The 22,928-nt window shown below is 33.6% G+C and overlaps 1 protein-coding gene and 1 non-coding gene across 2 annotated transcripts; one reads left to right on the top strand and one right to left on the bottom strand.

Moving 5' to 3' along the window:
- Positions 1-5,656: 5,656 nt before the first annotated feature.
- LOC126828933 (U4 spliceosomal RNA) lies at positions 5,657-5,793 on the bottom strand. The gene has a single exon (XR_007683314.1). It is a non-coding gene; the product is annotated as a U4 spliceosomal RNA (small nuclear RNA).
- Positions 5,794-22,504: 16,711 nt separating this feature from the next.
- On the top strand, positions 22,505-22,928 carry LOC126828132 (enhancer of split m7 protein-like; the record flags this gene model as incomplete). Its single annotated transcript, XM_050557713.1, has 2 exons — positions 22,505-22,639; positions 22,863-22,928. Coding segments are annotated over exons 1-2 (201 nt in total), but the record flags the coding sequence as incomplete, so codon positions are not given.

Raw genomic sequence — 22,928 nt, forward strand, 5'->3', positions numbered from 1 at the left:
GAACATTGAATTCAAATGGATAATCTTCAATTTTTCTGAAGTAGTTATCTCCCTTGAAAACGTATTTGAAACGTAGATAAAAACCACACCCTCTAGCTTGCGTTCGTGGTTTCGATCCCAGTGTATGTGACTTGGAGATAGGGACGCCATCTCAACCTTATGAGTTTACTCCAGTTTCCTCCCACAGGAAAGGCCACTGCGCGTGCGCTAAGATAATAAAAATGAATATAGGAACTTGACATTGTTCTTTCTATACTTGTCGCACAGGTGCTGATTCCCCAATCAGATCAAGTAAACGCCCCCCGTAAGACAAAGTACCTCAGACCTATTCCCAAATTGCATATTATCTAAAAGGTCAATTACATAATAAGTAGCTTAAGCTGTCTGACATTTTTCCACGACTTCGGCGTTTGATTCTATTTCTCATTATTCTTCCACTCCCGATCTGTGGTCTTATTCTCTCTCATCACTATCATATTCACTATCACTAGTGAATCGTCCAGTTAGTAATAACTAGTGATTGGGTAGTGGGGCAACAGACTACAAATGTTCTGTCAACTCACAAAACAGGCGGAATTAACATGCAGACCTCGAGATTCTGTCCCATTTCTTATCCTCTCGTTCACAATAACCTCAAAAGCCAGGATATTGACTCATATGTTAACAATTTTCTTAACGAGAAAATATTTTCAGGATGCTCAGTGTTATAGTCACTGCTCTGAGGTTGACAAAAATCAATAACAAAATCAATCATAATATGACATGAACTTTATGTCAACTTGAATAAAACTACTTTTCGGCGAACAACTACATAGGTAATACGACCTATGTTCTACCGGGGCGCTCAGGCAGTGTTATAGCCAGTATTTTGTTGGCATTCACTATGGGGTGGGGTTGTGGATGGCGCCCTAGACCCCCCCCCCCCCATTACATATTCACAGCTTCTAGATCCGCTACTGATTCTGCTACATATTGCATCTCATAAAGTATTTAAACCTTTACAGAGTTGAAACGTTATTTTCCCATTTAAAATGTCCTGAATCTATCTATCATATGTCTAGTGGGGACTAAATGTACTCAAACGTGTGCAGCGTGTAGTCATTCGCACGGGACGAAAACCAAGGTCTAACAACAATTAGCAGAGTATGCATTCTTGTGAACAGAGGTTGAAGTGTGTTTATTTTGCTTTTTTTTTATTGAAAATTCTCACTGTGAGTTTATGATTACGTTAGACCGGTATCATGTTAATTTCAGATTGCTATTTTTATACGCTAACCAATTTTAATAGGTACAATTTAATATCCTTTCCTAGGCTCCGAATGAAGGAAATATTGTTTAAGTGAATCACACCTGATCATACCTGATAAGTTAAATAATTATATGACTATAGGTATGTTGTATTTCTAGTCAGGTGTCACGCCAACAACTGTAACATTTTTACTATAGAGCAGACGACATATACCTGTACGCCTGTCATGCGACCAATCAAATCGCTCTATTTATATGAAGCGGTTTCTGATTGGTTAAAGTCAACAACGACTTAAAGGACAATATTGGTGTCAGTCACTATAAAATATGTGATAGAGCTCGTTTAATACATCCCAAATATAATTTTAACACAGAGATCATTGCTACGGGAGATATCTAACAAGCACGTGAAGAAACGGGAAGTGACGTCTAACATGACAAACATGAGTTGTCCTTCTATATAACAGACTGAAGTAACGAGCGGTAACAGACAAACGATCGAATTTCATTTCACTGATAATTCCGTTGAAGATGAAAAGTTGTTATATCTGACGATGAGAGGATATCTGACAATTCAAAAAAAGAATTGGCTGTCAGTAGATAAAAGATAACGAACAAATTAGAAAAGTCCGTGCATTACCATGTTTTTATTAAGAACAGGATGAATAAAAACGGGGGCAATGCACGGGACTTTTCTACTTTTTCTCGTGTCCCTTATCTAGTGACAGCCAATTCTATTTTTGAATTGTGAGATACCCTCTCATCGTCCCATATAATAACTTTTCAACTTCAACGGAATTATCAGTGAAATGAAATTCGATCGTTTGTCTGTTACCGCTCGTTACTTCAGTCTGTTATATAGAAGGACAACTCGTGTTTGTCATGTTTGGCGTCACTTCCCGTTTCTTCACGTGCTTGTTACACGTCTCCCGTAGCAATGATCTCTGTGTTAAAATTATATTTGGAATGTATTTAACCAGTTCTATCACATATGTAATAATGACTGACACCAATATTGTCCTTTAAAGAATGTGGTTATGAATGAAGCTGGTGTAAGCTGCTTGTTTCATATTTAAGTAGATTTTATGTAAGAATACTGTATATGATATTTGTGGATCACGGTGGCTAAGTGGGTAAGGCGCTGGCTCGCTAGCCTGGAGATCGGGTGTTCGATCCCTGCATTGGCCGAGAAAGTTCATCCAGATTTTCCGGCGTGGTTCCCCCTTGTCAGTGATGCAGGACGGAGGGGCTGACAAAGACAGCTGTCTAGTCGTTCGGATGGGACGAAAAACCGAGGTCCCGTGTACACATTGGCGTGCACGTAAAAGATCCCTTGACAGTTGGAATTCGATATAAGAGTAGGCCGTAGTGCCGCTGTCCGGGCAAAATTTCCCTCATAGCACACTGTATGGCGTATGTCCGTCTTCATTAGCCCAGTTCGGAGCAGAACAGTAGGACGTTAAACCCCATTTCATTTCATTTGTATATGATATTTTCATATGAAACGATTTCTGATTGGCTAATGTAGACACGACGTAAATGAATGTAGTTCTGAATGAAGCTAGTGTGGAAGCTACATTTAATGTAATGTACGTTCATTAACAATACAGTTAACCACAAAAATACGTAACTAGGTATACCTCGTACAAAGCCCAACTCCCCGAAACATTGTTAACGATAAAATCTCCAAACTGTTAAATATCTTCAGGGTTAATCTGATCAGTGGACTAATTAATAAAATCTTACATCAATATTATAGTCTAGGTGTCTAAATATAACCTCGTTTAAATCTATTTAATCTAATCTAATTCAAGTGTCACATTCTATTTAATTATATCAATCTAACAGTTAATGATACCATCCCTCCTGATAACTTTCAGTATATAACACTTCAATAGATATCCACCCAATATGTAACACCTCAACAGATGGATGCCTAACCATACAATGGCTGTTTATTTCTGAACCACGTTTCAAATAGGATTTACTTTAGTAGTTATCAAGTTCCATTCCAGAATTTTTGTAGATAAACATGGTACTCTAATCCCCCAAAAATTTGAATTAAGGTTGTTTTTTTTATTAAGGTGAGCCTTGGTTCACAACAAGTTTGAAACGTTTCCCAATATCTTTACAGAAAACCTAATCAAATGTCCGACCAGAACATGAAATTCAGAAATATACAGTTATGCATATTATCCTCAAGTTACGTTTGTATCTGGAATCTGTCTGTGACTAACGTACATCGATTTGGTATATTTATTATTTAATATCTTGTTTTAAAATATATGAACGAAATTTCAAGAACCATGCTAGCCCCAGTATAATCCCACGTTGAAATACAAGCAAATTGAACGCGTATTTTCTTGGTAATATAATTCAACATACCGGGTATTAAACCAGTTTTAATAAATACGCGCACCTGTTTCTTGATAATACAAAGTTTACTAACAGACTGTCTTGATATCAACTTTATTAATACCGTTATAATAATCATCTACTTGATGTCATATCTTCTACACACGCCAAGTGTCACGCCAACTTTCTCCATTAATCTCGTCTACTGGATTGTGCCAGACAATAAGGATGATCCAAACATCTGGCTCGCGCCTAATCTACTCGCGTGCCGATACAATATCAACGTCACTGATTGGCTGCTTGTAACGGCATGCTTCAATGGCGTCGAGTAGTCACGTGGTATTATTGTTTACAGTTATGTGAAGGAATGGTATAAAATATTTGATATCTAAATAATTCATCAGTTAAACTTGAAACATTCCACCCGAAAACATCTACCTGTTTAAACTTTAAATCATGGAATCTCGTTCTTATACTTCTTTTAGAAAGGGACGAAAATTGTTAGCTGAAAAGAAAAGACGAAACCGAATCAACGAATGTTTGAACCAGATTAAAGAACTGATTTATGAAGATTCAGTTTCTTATCAAAAGGTAAGTTGTTATAATCTTTACATCAGATATAAATTTACTACGTCAGCATTTTAAATTAAATATTGTTCTTTTAAAACAGTGGATGTATTTGTTTGTCAAATTTCATAAATAATTTTTATTTAATTTTTTAGAAACTTGATCATAATAAAATGGAAAAGGCGGACATTCTGGAATCTGCAGTTGAGTTCATCAAGAAAATTAAATATCCATGTCAAAGTTCTCCAAGAGAAGATCAAATCAAATATCAGAAAGGATTTACTCGATGTTTCCAGGAAATGACGTCATTTTTAAGCGATGTAACGGAAGTTTCGGACAATGTTAAATATTCTCTGATTCAACACGTGTCTAGACATATCCAATCAGCACATTATAACAGGAATACAAATTATCTTCAATATCCTGGAATATCAACACGTATAAATGAACAATATTCACCCAGACGTGAAAACCAGAATTACATTAAATATAACCCTTCATTAGCAGTACCATTAGATAGACACAATTATAGACAGAATATTAAAACTGAAACAACAGTGGACTCTAATAATAACAATAACAGTTCTATAAGTAATAATATTAGCAATAACAGTAGTGTTTGGAGACCTTGGTGAATACAACAGTGGACTCTAATAATAACAATAACAGTTTTATTAGTAATAATAATATTAGCAATAACAGTAGTGTTTGGAGACCTTGGTGAATACAAACATTTGTTGGAGAAAAAATAGTATTATGAACAACAAAATAATGTGACATGACTTAACGCGACAACCCGGTAATGAGTAGTACTTATTATGTTTCAATTATTTCCCTGTAATTCTAGACCCGGGGGTATATTATAAGACCAATAATGTTTAAAAACCTTAGTAAATAGACAATATTATTTTATAGATATTATTTATTTGTTGATTTTGATTGTTATTACTTGAAATTCCTATCTTTGTTAAGTTTTTGTATTAAAATATTTTATTATTAAACTGTGATATATTTATCAATCATTTGTTATTTATTGTTGTCACTTTGATACAAGGTATTTGCAAAATACGCGAATCATTGAAATTAAATTTAGTTTAACGTCTTACTGTTCGAGGTTCGTCACTTGAAATACTAGAATCATGGTTATACAATTATACACGCTGTAAGCAACGTTCTGATACTAAGCTGCCACAAAGGAACAAGAATTCCACGAACAGACAAGGAGAAGAAAAGAGATGCGTGTTTCCAAGCTTGGTAAGAGAACACACGTCGAAACGTCGAGTTGTATGTAAACACACCAGTGATTGGGAATTTTCACCATACAAATTGTGTTTGTATTGTGCCCAATCCCTAAATGAAACTCAAAGCACCGAAATGCCGATGTTAATCAACCAGCAAAAATGAGGAAATAGACGAATTGTTATTAAAAAGCGAAAACAAATAACTCGACATACTCTCTATTCACTCTTTTGGTTTGCGTAATTAGCTCCCGTAGAAGCCGACAAAAATTGCGCATGCCGACCAAAAGGTCGTCAGCGCGGGGTATTGGGTATAGTTTTCAACTAGCAATAACCACGCCTCGGAAATTCCTCACTGGCTATGGTACCGCCACTGCGCAAAGCTAACGTGATTGGAAAGAAATCGGACTCACTTTAAACAAGTTTACTTATAAATATGATTCAAGTTAACAATTTATACAGGAATATTTACATCAAATCAATTGTATTTTATAGTTTAATATTCAACATGAAACAATGCAGTGAACAAATCTAATAATTTAAAATTATGGTATATTTATATCTTAAAACAAATATACATATCTTGCAATATTGAACTTTTAATTCAAATGGATAATCTTTACGTTTTCTGCAGTATTTATCTCCCTTGAAAACGTATTTAAAACGTAAATGAAAACCACAATTCAGCACAGTCAGAAACCCATCTACTACGAGAATAGATGTGTTCTTAGTATGAAAAGAAAACACCCATATGTCAATAGTAGCAACTTGACATTTTCCTTCCCGTAATTTTCGCCATAAAAATCAAATTCTGCTACTTTCCTTGCATAATATTGAGTCTCATTAAGTGCTTAAACATTTACAGAGTTCAAACGTTATTTTACCATTTACAATGTCAGAACTCGATCAATCATATGTCTAGTGAGGATTAAAACCTGTTCAAAACGTGTGTAGAGGAACCGTAGCACTGTATACGTAATTTACTATCTATTAGTCTAATACTGATCAAAATATTGGATGTGTAATTATACTCCCTTTCCATTCCATTCGTTTGACTGGCTGTCAATAGTTAGCTCCGCTATACCCGAACAGACAGACAGACAGACAAACGACAGTCACAAATATTAGTATAGAAGATTAGAGAGAATTAATATATATTTATATAACTACTGTAACTACTGTACATGAAGGACACGAAACACAAAGACAATAACATCACACAAAATTGGGAGTTAATTTATAAAAATAATACGTGTTGTAGATAAAGATATAAAACACGATAATAGAATCCTCGAAGTAGGCTCAGTCTTTCCGACTTAAAATGTCGGTCAACTAGTTTAGTTTATGTTCTCAAGCGGAGCTAACATCTTTTCTATTCCATTCGATTAACTGACTGTTTACAGCTAGCTCCGCTTGAAAACAGACACTATGTTAACACATGACACAATTATATGGAATACAAGTTACTTAAAGAGTTTATTACAGCGACGTTTCGACGAGGATTCTCGGCATACGACAGTCTTATCAAGTAGTATACCACTCGGTTATTCCCCCCAAGACATTTATCAATTTCTTCACACTAGTTAGCCACAGGCCCCCTATTTCCCATACAGTTACATTCACAATATTAATCCTGATTATTTTTTATATTTATGAATACGGTTTCTTTTATTCATTTCTCACAGCATGTATGCCCTATGTTCATAATTGTTCCACAATGTTCAAAATGCTTTTGCAAATGAATCTTCACATGTTTTTGTCCCCCGCCTTTCGAAGAAAGCAGGGGACTATTAAAATGGGTTCGTCCGTCTGTCTGTCCGTCTGTCTGTCCGTCACACTTTTTGGGACACAATAACTCTCTTCCTAATTGAGCTAGAATGTTCAAACTTGGTGTATGTGTTTATTAGGTCAATGCCTTGATGGAGTTCGAAGATGAGCATTTTCCGCTTAGGGTAAGCAGAGATAAGCAATTTGATTGATTGATGCTTTGGGACACGATAACTCTCTTCCTAATTGGGCTAGAATGTTCAAACTTGGTGTATGTGTTGATTAGGTCAATGCCTTGATGGAGTTCGAAGATGAGCATTTTCCGCTTAGGGTAAGCAGAGATAAGCAATTTGATTGGTTGATGCTTTGGGACACGATAACTTTTAATTGAGCTAGAATGTTCAAACTTGGTGTATGTGTTTATTAGGTCAATGCCTTGATGGAGTTCGAAGATGAGCATTTTCCGCTTAGGGTAAGCAGAGATAAGCAATTTGATTGGTTGATACTTTGGGGCACGATAACTCTCTTCCTAATTGAGCTAGAATGTTCAAACTTGGTGTATGTGTTGATTAGGTCAATGCCTTGATGGAGTTCGAAGATGAGCATTTTCCGCTTAGGGTAAGCAGAGATAAGCAATTTGATTGGTTGATGCTTTGGGACACGATAACTTTAGTTCTAATTAAGTGAGATTGATGAAACTTGGTGTATAGATTTATTATATGAATACCTTAACTAAGTTCGATAATGAACATTTTTTGCTGAGGGTAAGCAGAGTGATAAGCAATTTGATTGGTAGAAACTTTGGAACACAATAACTCTCCTTCTAATTGAGGTAGAATGTTCAAACTTGGCATAGGTGTCTATTAGGTGAATGTTTAAACTTGATGTATATGTAGATGTTCATTAGGTGAATGTCTTGACTGAGTTCAATAATTAACATTTCGAGCTGAAGCTAAGCAGAGCTAATCGATTTCATTTGTCGATGGTTTGGGACAAGATAATCTTGATTCTATCTGATAGAGAGTGATGAAACTAAGTGAAAAAAATAAATGTGCGATTAATTAATATGTGTCATCTATTTATTTTGCAATTTCGGCGGGGGACATCAGCCTCACTGTTGGCTTGTTTTGTTTTTTTTTGCATAATTACTTTGTACTTTCAGTACTATACATATACTTATTGAATTTCTTAACACCCAATGCTTTTCACGTCTATCTTAACAACTTCACTCAACCTTTTTTTGTATACCCGTTATATGTTATAGTTTTCATATTTTTTTACAATTCTTAAACATATTCATTAATCTGGATTTTTTAAAGACAATTTATGTATATCAAATTTTGTTAAAACCATGCATTCAACTTTTTTTAAATGCCTAATTGATTTGTACCGGATAATCTCATGTTGTTTCACAATATGGCTTCTCTATATGGTCCCTTAGTAGGTTCGTTCTGTGAAAGCCTAGTCACCGACCAATCTAGCTGCCTTTATTACCATGTTTTCTTTGTACATAGTTCACTAGACCCACCTCTTTGATGGTTTCCAAATGATTATCTCTGATTGTATATAGATGTTTGTCTTTGTTCCATATTTTGTATATATATCCTCATTGCACTATGATGGTCATTCTTTGCTTGATAAAGACGGGAGAATGCTCGTCGAAACGTCGCTGTAATAAACTCTTCAAGTAACTTGTATTCCATATAATTGTGTCATGTGTTATTCTCATCCAGTTACTAAATGCCACTAAAACAATTTATTAGACACTATGTTAGTTGACCGACATTTTAAGTCGCAAACACTAAGTATACTTCGAGGATTTTGTTAGCTATGTATTCTGTGCCTAATCAAATTGAAAAAGTTTAGTCTTATTTTTTGTATTGAAAATAATTCTCACTGTGAGTTTATGATTACATCCCATCGGTATCTTGTTAATTTCAGGTTGATTTCAGATGGTTATTTCTATACACTTACCAATTTTAATAGGTAAAATTTAATATCTTTTCCTAGGCTCCAAATGAAGGAAATATTGGTTAATTGAATAACACCTGATAATACCTGATCATACCTGATAAGCTAAATAATTATATGACTATAGGTATGTTGTATTTCTAGTCAGGTGTCAAGACGGCTACTAACGCCAGGTGTCACGCTAACAACTTTAACATTTTCTACTATGGAGCAGACGATACATACCTGTACACCTGCCATGCGACCAATCAAAACGCTCTATTTATATGAAACGGTTTCTGATTGGTTAATGTCAACAACGACGTGAAGGAATGTGGTTATGAATGAAGCTCGTGTAAGCAGCTTGTTTGATATTTAAGGAAGTTTTAGGTAACAATAATGTAATATTAAAATAACCTTTCATTTTATTGGATAATTAAGCAGGAATTACAACAAGTTTTAAGCGTGGACCATATCTTGACCAATAATGCACTATGTTAGGCAAATATGATCAGACCTGTTCAAGGAGGTTTCTAATATTATAATATGGCCCGATTCAATGGCAATACTGTTACTAAAATAAAATGAAATGGGTTAACGCAGCACTTGTCTGTACCAATCGAACATAGGCCATACATTGTGCTATGTGGGACAGTTTGTTAGGATAACAATTAAATTCCAACAGCAATGTGTATACGAAGGACTAAGCACTTCCTTGTCAGGCTTTCCTTCCTGTATCCCAAACAAATGGCAACAAAGCCGGAAATTCCCCAGGCCAACAGCGAGACGTCCTGGTTAGAGAGCAAGCGCCTTACACACCGAGCCACCGCGGCTCCTGAATGACATTACTGTAAGAGGAATATATATCACGATTTCATTCCGTGCACGTTTACGTTAGCCCCTTTCTTTGTTATTATAAAGCAGCGAACTCAGATTTCCAGTAGTAATAGGATATTATACTCCTCTCTGTATCATTAATTCTGTTCGGTGCAAAGACAAATTGGGATTTTTTTATGACACGAAAGGTCTTAGAGGCAATAATACATTGCAATCATTAATAAGTACACGTAGTACAAAAACTATTTATAGATTGTGGCACACTTTAATCGTACAAATGGACGTGATGAGGAGCCATCCTGATCCGGAGTTCAAATGCGTCTCAATGGCCCCTGAGGATCAACCAACAATCAAATTGCGAGCCTCGATGGTCTAATCTATAAAGGTGTTAAATATCTTGCGGGTTGATTGGACTGTAGGACTCAATTAATCAATTCTTACATCAATATTATAGCCTGGGTGTCTATATCTAACCTCGTTTAAATCTACTTAATCTAATCTGATTCAAGTGTCGCATTCTCTTTCAGTATATCAATTATATCTGATAAACGATCTGTACTCGAACAACCGGAAAGGCTGCGGGTTCATTATCTACATGATGCAAATGAAACAAGAAAACAAAAAATGTGTTCAATTTGCAGTGAGTAACATGTGTTGTAAATGTAAGAAAAACATGAGATCTTCGTAATAAATTACATTGACAACAGCTGATACACAAAGATAAAATCTCAATATATTTATATGTTTCAGATTGTCTAGTCCATATTGACGGATAAAACATCACATTCAAAATCTAAGACTGAAAAACACCTGCTATGTATATATAAATATACAGTTTACTGACATACCGTTATAATAATCATCTACTTGATGTCATATCTTCAACACACGCCAAGTGTCACGCTAACTTTCTCCATTAATCTCGTCTGCAAGATTGTGCCAGACAATTAGGATGATCCTAACATCTGTCTCGAGCCTAATCTACTCGCGTGCCGATACACTATCAACGTCACAGATTGGCTGATTGTAACGTTATGCTTCAATGGCGTCGAGTAGACACGTGGTATTATTGTTTACAGTTATGTGAAGGAATGGTATAAAATATCTATGTCTATATAATTTATCAGTCAAACTTGAAACATTCTACCTGAACACATCTACCTGTTTAAACTTTAAATCATGGAATCGCAATCTTATACTTCTTTTAGAAAGGGTCGAAAATTGTTGGCAGAAAAGAAAAGACGAAACAGAATTAACGAATGTTTGAACCAGATTAAAAACTTGTTATGTGACGATTCAGTTTTTTCTCAAAGGGTAAGTTGTTATAATCTCTTCCTTGTACTTATTCAACATTATAAATCAAATTAAACTCGGTTAATAAAACGGGATTACTTTTTTCATGAATCGTAAGTTGTTATACTATTCAGTTCAGACATAAATTTACTATGTCAGCATTCTAAATAAAATTATATTATTTTAAAACAGTGGATGTATTTGTTTATCAAATCTCATGAATTGTTTTTTCTAACCTTTTAGGAACTTGATGATAATAAAATGGAAAAGGCGGACATTCTGGAATCTGCAGTTGAGTTCATCAAGAAAACTAAATATTCATCTCCAAGAGAAGAACAAATCAAATATCAAAAAGGATTTACTCGATGTTTCCATGAAATGACTTCATTTTTAGGCGGAGTAACGGAAGTGTCTGACAATGTGAAATATGCTTTGATTCAACACGTGTCTCGCAATATCCAATCAACACATTATAACAGTAATATAAATTATGTTCAATATCCTGGAATATCAACAAATATAAATGGACAATATTCATTTAGAAGTGAAAACCAAAGGTATATTAATTATAACCCATCATTAGCAGTACCATTAGATGGACATAATTATAGACAAAATATTAAAACTGAAACAACAGTAGACTCTAATAATAACAATAACAGTTTTATTAGTAATAATAATATTATTAACAATAACAGTTCAACACGTATCTCGGAATATACAATCAATCAATTTTAACAGGAATATAAATTATGTTCAATATCCTGGAATATCAACAAATATAAATGAACAATATTCACCGAGTAGTGAAAACCAGAATTACATTAAATATAACCATTCATTAGCAGTACCATTAGATAGACACAATTATAGACAGAATATTAAAACCGAAACAACAGTAGACTCTAATAATAACAATAACAGTTTTATTAGTAATAATAATATTATAAACAATAACAGTAGTGTTTGGAGACCTTGGTAAATACCAACAGACCAGGTGTGTGGAAAACAGCAATGTGACTTTAGACTGTAATAAAAACAAGAACAGTTTTATTAGTAACAATACTATTACGAACAATAACAGTCGTGTTTGGAGACCTTGGTCAATACAAAGTAGATGGGTAGTGGCGAATACAAAATATTGAAATTATTTAACTGTGACTTTCAACCCTAGTGAATATAGGGAACAATGTTTGGAAATATTAGTAAAATAGACAATATTATTGACAACAATGTATATAAACAATAAGAATAGTTGCTAAATAGAGAATATTATATTACATTGATATTATTTATTTGTTGATTTTGATTTGTATTACTTGAAATTGTTTTCTTTGTTAAGTTTTTGTTTTATTATTAAAGTTTGATATCTTTAAATATTTCTGAATCCATTGTTATTTATTGTCGTCAACTTGCGAGAAGTCATTTCGAATTATCAGAATCACTGAGGTTAGCCACTGGAAATACCAGAATCACTGAGGTTAGCCACTGGAAATTCCCAGGATCATTGAGGGTAGCCACTGTAAATATCAGAATCATTGAGATTCGCCTTTGGAATCACTTGCGAGAAGTCATTTCGAATTATCAGAATCACTGAGGTTAGCCACTGGAAATACCAGAATCACTGAGGTTAGCCACTGGAAATTTCCAGAATCACTGAGTTTAGCCACTGTAAATATCAGAATCACTGAGGTTAACCACTGTAAATATCAGAATCACTGAGGTTAGCCACTGGCAATTTCCAGAATCGTTGACATTGGACATACCAGAACCATTGAGGTTTGCCAATACTGTACCAGAATCTCGATTATGCAGCAAGGTACAATAGGATTCTACGAACACAAAACACCTGTGTGTTTAAGATTTGCATTCATATACTGTAGACCTAGCTTGGATAGCCTTATTTATGTTAAAGTTGTAGGATTATTAACTAAGACGCGATATAGTGGACGATGCAGAAATAAAAGACGCTTCGGGAAGTCTGATATCAAATTAAAAATTAAGCGGATATATATTAGCTATGTTATACGTCCGTTACCTTTCTAATTTCTACTAAATATGTATAGGGGTATGAAATGATCAGGCGTGAGAAATGAGGTTTAACGTCCACTCGACACAAGGCTTCAAAGAGTATTTGACGATACTCAGCCACTTTTGTGTGTCCGGGAAAATCAATTCATTATGTAAAATGACAACAAAATACCATTACATAGGGATATCCGTTATTGAACTGCTATCACGATAACCGCCAAGTGTGATAATTTAATAGGTTGTGAGAAAGGGGTCTAGATATATCTTTTCCTGGGACCATCTTCCTCTGCTGATATCAATTCTTTAAGTATAAACAAACTTCCTATTGTACTAGAAAAAAAAACTTCGATTCTGTAACCACAAAACTAGTTTCTGTTTAATCACTATGCAATACACAGAAAAAAGCTGGACCGTGTACCGACCTAGAATCTCATCACCGTGTTTCAAACCAACTCACTCAATCATGTTACAGATCAATACTTAAAACTGTTAAATATCCCGAGGATTAATTGGATCGATGGACTAATTAATCAACCCTATCACCAATATCATAGTCTAGGTGTCTAAATCTAACCTCGTTTAAATCTACTTAATCTAATCTAATTCAAATGTCACATTCTATTTAATTATATCAATCTAACAGTTAATGATACCATCCTTCCTGATAAATTTCAGTATATAACACTTCAATAGATATCCACCCAACCTAACAGTTAATGATACCATCCCTCCTGCTATAATTATATCAATCCAGAATGTAACACTTCAACAGATGGATATCTACATATATTGTTAGTACTGTTTAAATAGGGGTTCCCTAGTTTTTATTAAGTAAAGGTTACTATTCTATATCATAAATGACACCCTAATACCAGCATAGTGAAAACCCCAGAAAGAAAATTAAAACTTAAGGCAGAGGTTGAAATTAATCCAATCAAATCATATCAGAATTATGTAACCTTGATTCAAAAGAGAATTTTAATATTTCCAATTACTTACCGAGAACACCTGTATAAAGTTGAATAAAATGAAAGTCTATTAAAAGCGATGTCGCAGTAGTATGTCAGATCATTTATGTAAAATATAGTTTTACCTATGTAAATGGTTATCCAGTGAAGACTGAAAAGTTGAAAACCCCCATAAAGGATTTGAATTTTAGAAAGCAGAAAACCCAATCGTGGATTTTCTCGCCCCAAATTGTCTTTCTTAGACTAAACAAATTTAATTTGAAAGAAGTTTAAGAGGGTATCAAATTAGTTTCATTATATACGCGCACCTGTTTTTTGATAATATAAAGTTTACTAACAGACTGTCTTGTTATCAACTTTATAAATACCGTTATAATAATCATCTACTTGATGTCATATCTTCAACACACGCCAAGTGTCACGCTAACTTTCTCCATTAATCTCGTCTGCAAGATTGTGCCAGACAATTAGGATGATCCTAACATCTGTCTCGAGCCTAATCTACTCGCGTGCCGATACACTATCAACGTCACAGATTGGCTGATTGTAACGGCATGCTTCAATGGCGTCGAGTAGACACGTGGTATTATTGTTTACAGTTATGTGAAGGAATGGTATAAAATATCTATGTCTAAATAATTTATCAGTCAAACTTGAAACATTCTACCTGAACACATCTACCTGTTTAAACTTTAAATCATGGAATCGCAATCTTATACTTCTTTTAGAAAGGGTCGAAAATTGTTGGCAGAAAAGAAAAGACGAAACAGAATTAACGAATGTTTGAACCAGATTAAAAACTTGTTATGTGACGATTCAGTTTTGTCTCACAGGGTAAGTTGTTATAATCTCTTCCTTGTACTTATTCAACATTATAAATCAAATTAAACTCGGTTAATAAAACGGGATTACTTTTTTCATGAATCGTAAGTTGTTATACTATTCAGTTCAGACAGAAATTTACTATGTCAGCATTCTAAATAAAATTATATTATTTTAAAACAGTGGATGTATTTGTATATCAAATCTCATGAATTGTTTTTTTCTAACCTTTTAGGAACTTGATGATAATAAAATGGAAAAGGCGGACATTCTGGAATCTGCAGTTGAGTTCATCAAGAAAACTAAATATTCATCTCCAAGAGAAGAACAAATCAAATATCAAAAAGGATTTACTCGATGTTTCCAGGAAATGACGTCATTTTTAGGCGGAGTAATGGAAGTGTCTGACAATGTGAAATATGCTTTGATTCAACACGTGTCTCGCAATATCCAATCAACACATTATAACAGTAATATAAATTCTGTTCAATATCCTGGAATATCAACAAGTATAAATGGACAATATTCATTTAGAAGTGAAAACCAAAGGTATATTAATTATAACCCATCATTAGCAGTACCATTAGATGGACATAATTATAGACAAAATATTAAAACTGAAACAACAGTAGACTCTAATAATAACAATAACAGTTTTATTAGTAATAATAATATTATTAACAATAACAGTAGTGTTTGGAGACCTTGGTGAATACAACAGTAGACTCTAATAATAACAATAACAGTTTTATTAGTAATAATAATATTATAAACAATAACAGTAGTGATTGGAGACCTTGGTAAATACCAACAGACCAGGTGTGTGGAAAACAGCAATGTGACTTTAGACTGTAATAAAAACAAGAACAGTTTTATTAGTAACAATACTACGAACAATAACAGTCGTGTTTGGAGACCTTGGTCAATACAAAGTAGATGGGTAGTGGCGAATACAAAATATTGAAATTATTTAACTGTGACTTTCAACCCCAGTGAATATAGGGAACAATGTTTGGAATTATTAGTAAAATAGACAATATTATTGACAACAATGTATATAAACAATAAGAATAGTTGCTAAATAGAGAATATTATATTACATTGATATTATTTATTTGTTGATTTTGATTTGTATTACTTGAAATTGTTTTCTTTGTTAAGTTTTTGTTTTATTATTAAAGTTTGGTATCTTTAAATATTTCTGAATCCATTGTTATTTATTGTTGTCAACTTGCCAGAAGTCATTTCGAATTATCAGAATCACTGAGGTTAGCCACTGGAAATACCAGAATCACTGAGGTTAGCCACTGTAAATTTCCAGGATCATTGAGGGTAGCCACTGTAAATATCAGAATCATTGAGATTCGCCTTTGGAAATATCAGAATCACTGAGGTTAACCACTGTAAATATCAGAATCACTGAGTTTAGCCACTGGCAATTTCCAGAATCGTTGACATTGGACATACCAGAACCATTGAGGTTTGCCAATACGGTACCAGAATCTCGATTATGCAGCAAGGTACAATAGGATTCTACGAACACAAAACACCTGTGTGTTTAAGATTTGCATTCATATACTGTAGACCTAGCTTGGATAGCCTTATTTATGTTAAAGTTGTAGGATTATTAATTAAGACGCGATATAGTGGACGATGCAGAAATAAAAGACGCTTCGGGAAGTCTGATATCAAATTAAAAATTAAGCGCATATATTAGCTATGTTATACGTCCGTTACCTTTCTACTTTCTACTAAATATGTATAGGGGTATGAAATGATCAGGCGTGAGAAATGGGGTTTAACGTCCACTCGACACAAGGCTTCAAAGAGTATTTGACGATACTCAGCCACTTTTGTGTGTCCGGGAAAATCAATTCATTATGTAAAATGACAACAAAATACCATTAAAAACATAACACAGTTTATATGGAAATACAATCACTGGTTTATAAGTATAGCACGACGTTTCGACAAGTATTCTCTTCATCATTTGTGCTTGATAACGATAAGAGAATACTTGTCGAAACGTCGTGCTATACTTATAAACCAGTGATTGTATTTCCATATAAACTGTGTTGTGTTTTTAATGTGTTCAATCGCTAAATGCCACTCAAGGATTAAATACCATTACATAGGGATATCTGTTATTGAACTGCTATCACGATAACCGCCAAGTGTGATAATTTAATAGGTTGTGAGAAAGGGGTCTAGATATATATTTTCCTGGGACCATCTTCCTCTGCTGATATCAATTCTTTAAGTATAAACAAACTTCCTATTGTACTAGAAAAAAAAAACTTCGATTCTGTAACCACAAAACTAGTTTCTGTTTAATGACTATGCAATACACAGAAAAAAGCTAGACCGTGTACCGACCTAGAATCTCATCACCGTGTTTCAAACCAACTCACTCAATCATTTTACAGATCAATACTTAAAACTGTTAAATATCCCGAGGATTAATTGGATCTATGGACTAATTAATCAACCCTATCACCAATATCATAGTCTAGGTGTCTAAATCTAACCTCGTTTAAATCTACTTAATCTAATCTAATTCAAATGTCACATTCTATTTAATTATATCAATCTAACAGTTAATGATACCATCCCTCCTGATAAATTTCAGTATATAACACTTCAATAGATATCCACCCAACCTAACAGTTAATGATACCATCCCTCCTGCTATAATTATATCAATCCAGAATGTAACACTTCAACAGATGGATATCTACATATATTGTTAGTACTGTTTAAATAGGGGTTCCCTAGTTTTTATTAAGTAAAGGTTACTATTCTATATCATAAATGACACCCTAATACCAGCATAGTGAAAACCCCAGAAAGAAAATTAAAACTTAAGGCAGAGGTTGAAATTAATTCAATCAAATCATATCAGAATTATCTAACCTTGATTCAAAAGAGAATTTTAATATTTCCAATTACTTACCGAGAACACCTGTATAAAGTTGAATAAAATGAAAGTCTATTAAAAGCGATGTCGCAGTAGTATGTCAGATCATTTATGTAAAATATAGTTTTACCTATGTAAATGGTTATCCAGTGAAGACTGAAAAGTTGAAAACCCCCATAAAGGATTTGAATTTTAGAAAGCAGAAAACCCAATCGTGGATTTTCCTCGCCCCAAATTGTCTTTCTTAGACTAAACAAATTTAATTTGAAAGAAAGTTTAAGAGGGTATCAAATTAGTTTCATTATATACGCGCACCTGTTTTTTGATAATATAAAGTTTACTAACAGACTGTCTTGTTATCAACTTTATAAATACCGTTATAATAATCATCTACTTGATGTCATATCTTCAACACACGCCAAGTGTCACGCTAACTTTCTCCATTAATCTCGTCTGCAAGATTGTGCCAGACAATTAGGATGATCCTAACATCTGTCTCGAGCCTAATCTACTCGCGTGCCGATACACTATCAACGTCACAGATTGGCTGATTGTAACGGCATGCTTCAATGGCGTCGAGTAGACACGTGGTATTATTGTTTACAGTTATGTGAAGGAATGGTATAAAATATCTATGTCTAAATAATTTATCAGTCAAACTTGAAACATTCTACCTGAACACATCTACCTGTTTAAACTTTAAATCATGGAATCGCAATCTTATACTTCTTTTAGAAAGGGTCGAAAATTGTTGGCAGAAAAGAAAAGACGAAACAGAATTAACGAATGTTTGAACCAGATTAAAAACTTGTTATGTGACGATTCAGTTTTTTCTCAAAGGGTAAGTTGTTATAATCTCTTCCTTGTACTTATTCAACATTATAAATCAAATTAAACTCGGTTAATAAAACGGGATTACTTTTTTCATGAATCGTAAGTTGTTATACTATTCAGTTCAGACAGAAATTTACTATGTCAGCATTCTAAATAAAATTATATGATTTTAAAACAGTGGATGTATTTGTTTATCAAATCTCATGAATTGTTTTTTTCTAACCTTTTAGGAACTTGATGATAATAAAATGGAAAAGGCGGACATTCTGGAATCTGCAGTTGAGTTCATCAAGAAAACTAAATATTCATCTCCAAGAGAACAAATCAAATATCAAAAAGGATTTACTCGATGTTTCCAGGAAATGACGTCATTTTTAGGCGGAGTAACGGAAGTGTCTGACAATGTGAAATATGCTTTGATTCAACACGTGTCTCGCAATATCCAATCAACACATTATAACAGTAATATAAATTCTGTTCAATATCCTGGAATATTAACAAGTATAAATGGACAATATTCATTTAGAAGTGAAAACCAAAGGTATATTAATTATAACCCATCATTAGCAGTACCATTAGATGGACATAATTATAGACAAAATATTAAAACTGAAACAACAGTAGACTCTAATAATAACAATAACAGTTTTATTAGTAATAATAATATTATTAACAATAACAGTAGTGTTTGGAGACCTTGGTGAATACAACAGTAGACTCTAATAATAACAATAACAGTTTTATTAGTAATAATAATATTATAAACAATAACAGTAGTGTTTGGAGACCTTGGTAAATACCAACAGACCAGGTGTGTGGAAAACAGCAATGTGACTTTAGACTGTAATAAAAACAAGAACAGTTTTATTAGTAACAATACTATGAACAATAACAGTCGTGTTTGGAGACCTTGGTCAATACAAAGTAGATGGGTAGTGGCGAATACAAAATATTGAAATTATTTAACTGTGACTTTCAACCCCAGTGAATATAGGGAACAATGTTTGGAATTATTAGTAAAATAGACAATATTATTGACAACAATGTATATAAACAATAAGAATAGTTGCTAAATAGACAATATTATATTACATTGATATTATTTATTTGTTGATTTTGATTTGTATTACTTGAAATTGTTTTCTTTGTTAAGTTTTTGTTTTATTATTAAAGTTTGATATCTTTAAATATTTCTGAATCCATTGTTATTCATTGTTGTCAACTTGCGAGAAGTCATTTCGAATTATCAGAATCACTGAGGTTAGCCACTGGAAATACCAGAATCACTGAGGTTAGCCACTGGAAATACCAGAATCACTGAGGTTAGCCACTGGAAATTTCCAGGATCATTGAGGGTAGCCACTGTAATTATCAGAATCATTGAGATTCGCCTTTGGAAATACCAGAATCACTGAGGTTAGCCACTGTAAATATCAGAATCACTGAGTTTAGCCACTGTAAATATCAGAATCACTGAGGTTAGCCACTGGCAATTTCCAGAATCGTTGACATTGGACATACCAGAACCATTGAGGTTTGCCAATACTGTACCAGAATCTCGATTATGCAGCAAGGTACAATAGGATTCTACGAACACAAAACACCTGTGTGTTTAAGATTTGCATTCATATACTGTAGACCTAGCTTGGATAGCCTTATTTATGTTAAAGTTGTAGGATTATTAACTAAGACGCGATATAGTGGACGATGCAGAAATAAAAGACGCTTCGGGAAGTCTGATATCAAATTAAAAATTAAGCGGATATATATTAGCTATGTTATACGTCCGTTACCTTTCTAATTTCTACTAAATATGTATAGGGGTATGAAATGATCAGGCGTGAGACATGGGGTTTAACGTCCACTCGACACAAGGCTTCAAAGAGTATTTGACGATACTCAGCCACTTTTGTGTGTCCGGGAAAATCAATTCATTATGTAAAATGACAACAAAATACCATTAAAAACATAACACAGTTTATATGGAAATACAATCACTGGTTTATAAGTATAGCACGACGTTTCGACAAGTATTCTCTTCATCATTTGTGCTTGATAACGATAAGAGAATACTTGTCGAAACGTCGTGCTATACTTATAAACCAGTGATTGTATTTCCATATAAACTGTGTTGTGTTTTTAATGTGTTCAATCGCTAAATGCCACTCAAGGATTAAATACCATTACATAGGGATATCTGTTATTGAACTGCTATCACGATAACCGCCAACTGTGATAATTTAATAGGTTGTGAGAAAGGGGTCTAGATATATCTTTTCCTGGGACCATCTTCCTCTGCTGATATCAATTCTTTAAGTATAAACAAACTTCCTATTGTACTAGAAAAAAAAACTTCGATTCTGTAACCACAAAACTAGTTTCTGTTTAATGACTATGCAATACACAGAAAAAAACTAGACCGTGTACCGACCTAGAATCTCATCACCGTGTTTCAAACCAACTCACTCAATCATTTTACAGATCAATACTTAAAACTGTTAAATATCCCGAGGATTAATTGGATCTATGGACTAATTAATCAACCCTATCACCAATATCATAGTCTAGGTGTCTAAATCTAACCTCGTTTAAATCTACTTAATCTAATCTAATTCAAATGTCACATTCTATTTAATTTTATCAATCTAACAGTTAATGATACCATCCCTCCTGATAAATTTCAGTATATAACACTTCAATAGATATCCACCCAACCTAACAGTTAATGATACCATCCCTCCTGCTATAATTATATCAATCCAGAATGTAACACTTCAACAGATGGATATCTACATATATTGTTAGTACTGTTTAAATAGGGGTTCCCTAGTTTTTATTAAGTAAAGGTTACTATTCTATATCATAAATGACACCCTAATACCAGCATAGTGAAAACCCCAGAAAGAAAATTAAAACTTAAGGCAGAGGTTGAAATTAATCCAATCAAATCATATCAGAATTATCTAACCTTGATTCAAAAGAGAATTTTAATATTTCCAATTACTTACCGAGAACACCTGTATAAAGTTGAATAAAATGAAAGTCTATTAAAAGCGATGTCGCAGTAGTATGTCAGATCATTTATGTAAAATATAGTTTTACCTATGTAAATGGTTATCCAGTGAAGACTGAAAAGTTGAAAACCCCCATAAAGGATTTGAATTTTAGAAAGCAGAAAACCCAATCGTGGATTTTCTCGCCCCAAATTGTCTTTCTTAGACTAAACAAATTTAATTTGAAAGAAAGTTTAAGAGGGTATCAAATTAGTTTCATTATATACGCGCACCTGTTTTTTGATAATATAAAGTTTACTAACAGACTGTCTTGTTATCAACTTTATAAATACCGTTATAATAATCATCTACTTGATGTCATATCTTCAACACACGCCAAGTGTCACGCTAACTTTCTCCATTAATCTCGTCTGCAAGATTGTGCCAGACAATTAGGATGATCCTAACATCTGTCTCGAGCCTAATCTACTCGCGTGCCGATACACTATCAACGTCACAGATTGGCTGATTGTAACGGCATGCTTCAATGGCGTCGAGTAGACACGTGGTATTATTGTTTACAGTTATGTGAAGGAATGGTATAAAATATCTATGTCTAAATAATTTATCAGTCAAACTTGAAACATTCTACCTGAACACATCTACCTGTTTAAACTTTAAATCATGGAATCGCAATCTTATACTTCTTTTAGAAAGGGTCGAAAATTGTTGGCAGAAAAGAAAAGACGAAACAGAATTAACGAATGTTTGAACCAGATTAAAAACTTGTTATGTGACGATTCAGTTTTTTCTGAAAGGGTAAGTTGTTATAATCTCTTCCTTGTACTTATTCAACATTATAAATCAAATTAAACTCGGTTAATAAAACGGGATTACTTTTTTCATGAATCGTAAGTTGTTATACTATTCAGTTCAGACAGAAATTTACTATGTCAGCATTCTAAATAAAATTATATTATTTTAAAACAGTGGATGTATTTGTTTATCAAATCTCATGAACTGTTTTTTTCTAACCTTTTAGGAACTTGATGATAATAAAATGGAAAAGGCGGACATTCTGGAATCTGCAGTTGAGTTCATCAAGAAA

Source organism: Patella vulgata, chromosome 7 (assembly GCF_932274485.2).
Source record: "Patella vulgata chromosome 7, xgPatVulg1.2, whole genome shotgun sequence".
NCBI classification, from domain to species: domain Eukaryota; kingdom Metazoa; phylum Mollusca; class Gastropoda; family Patellidae; genus Patella; species Patella vulgata.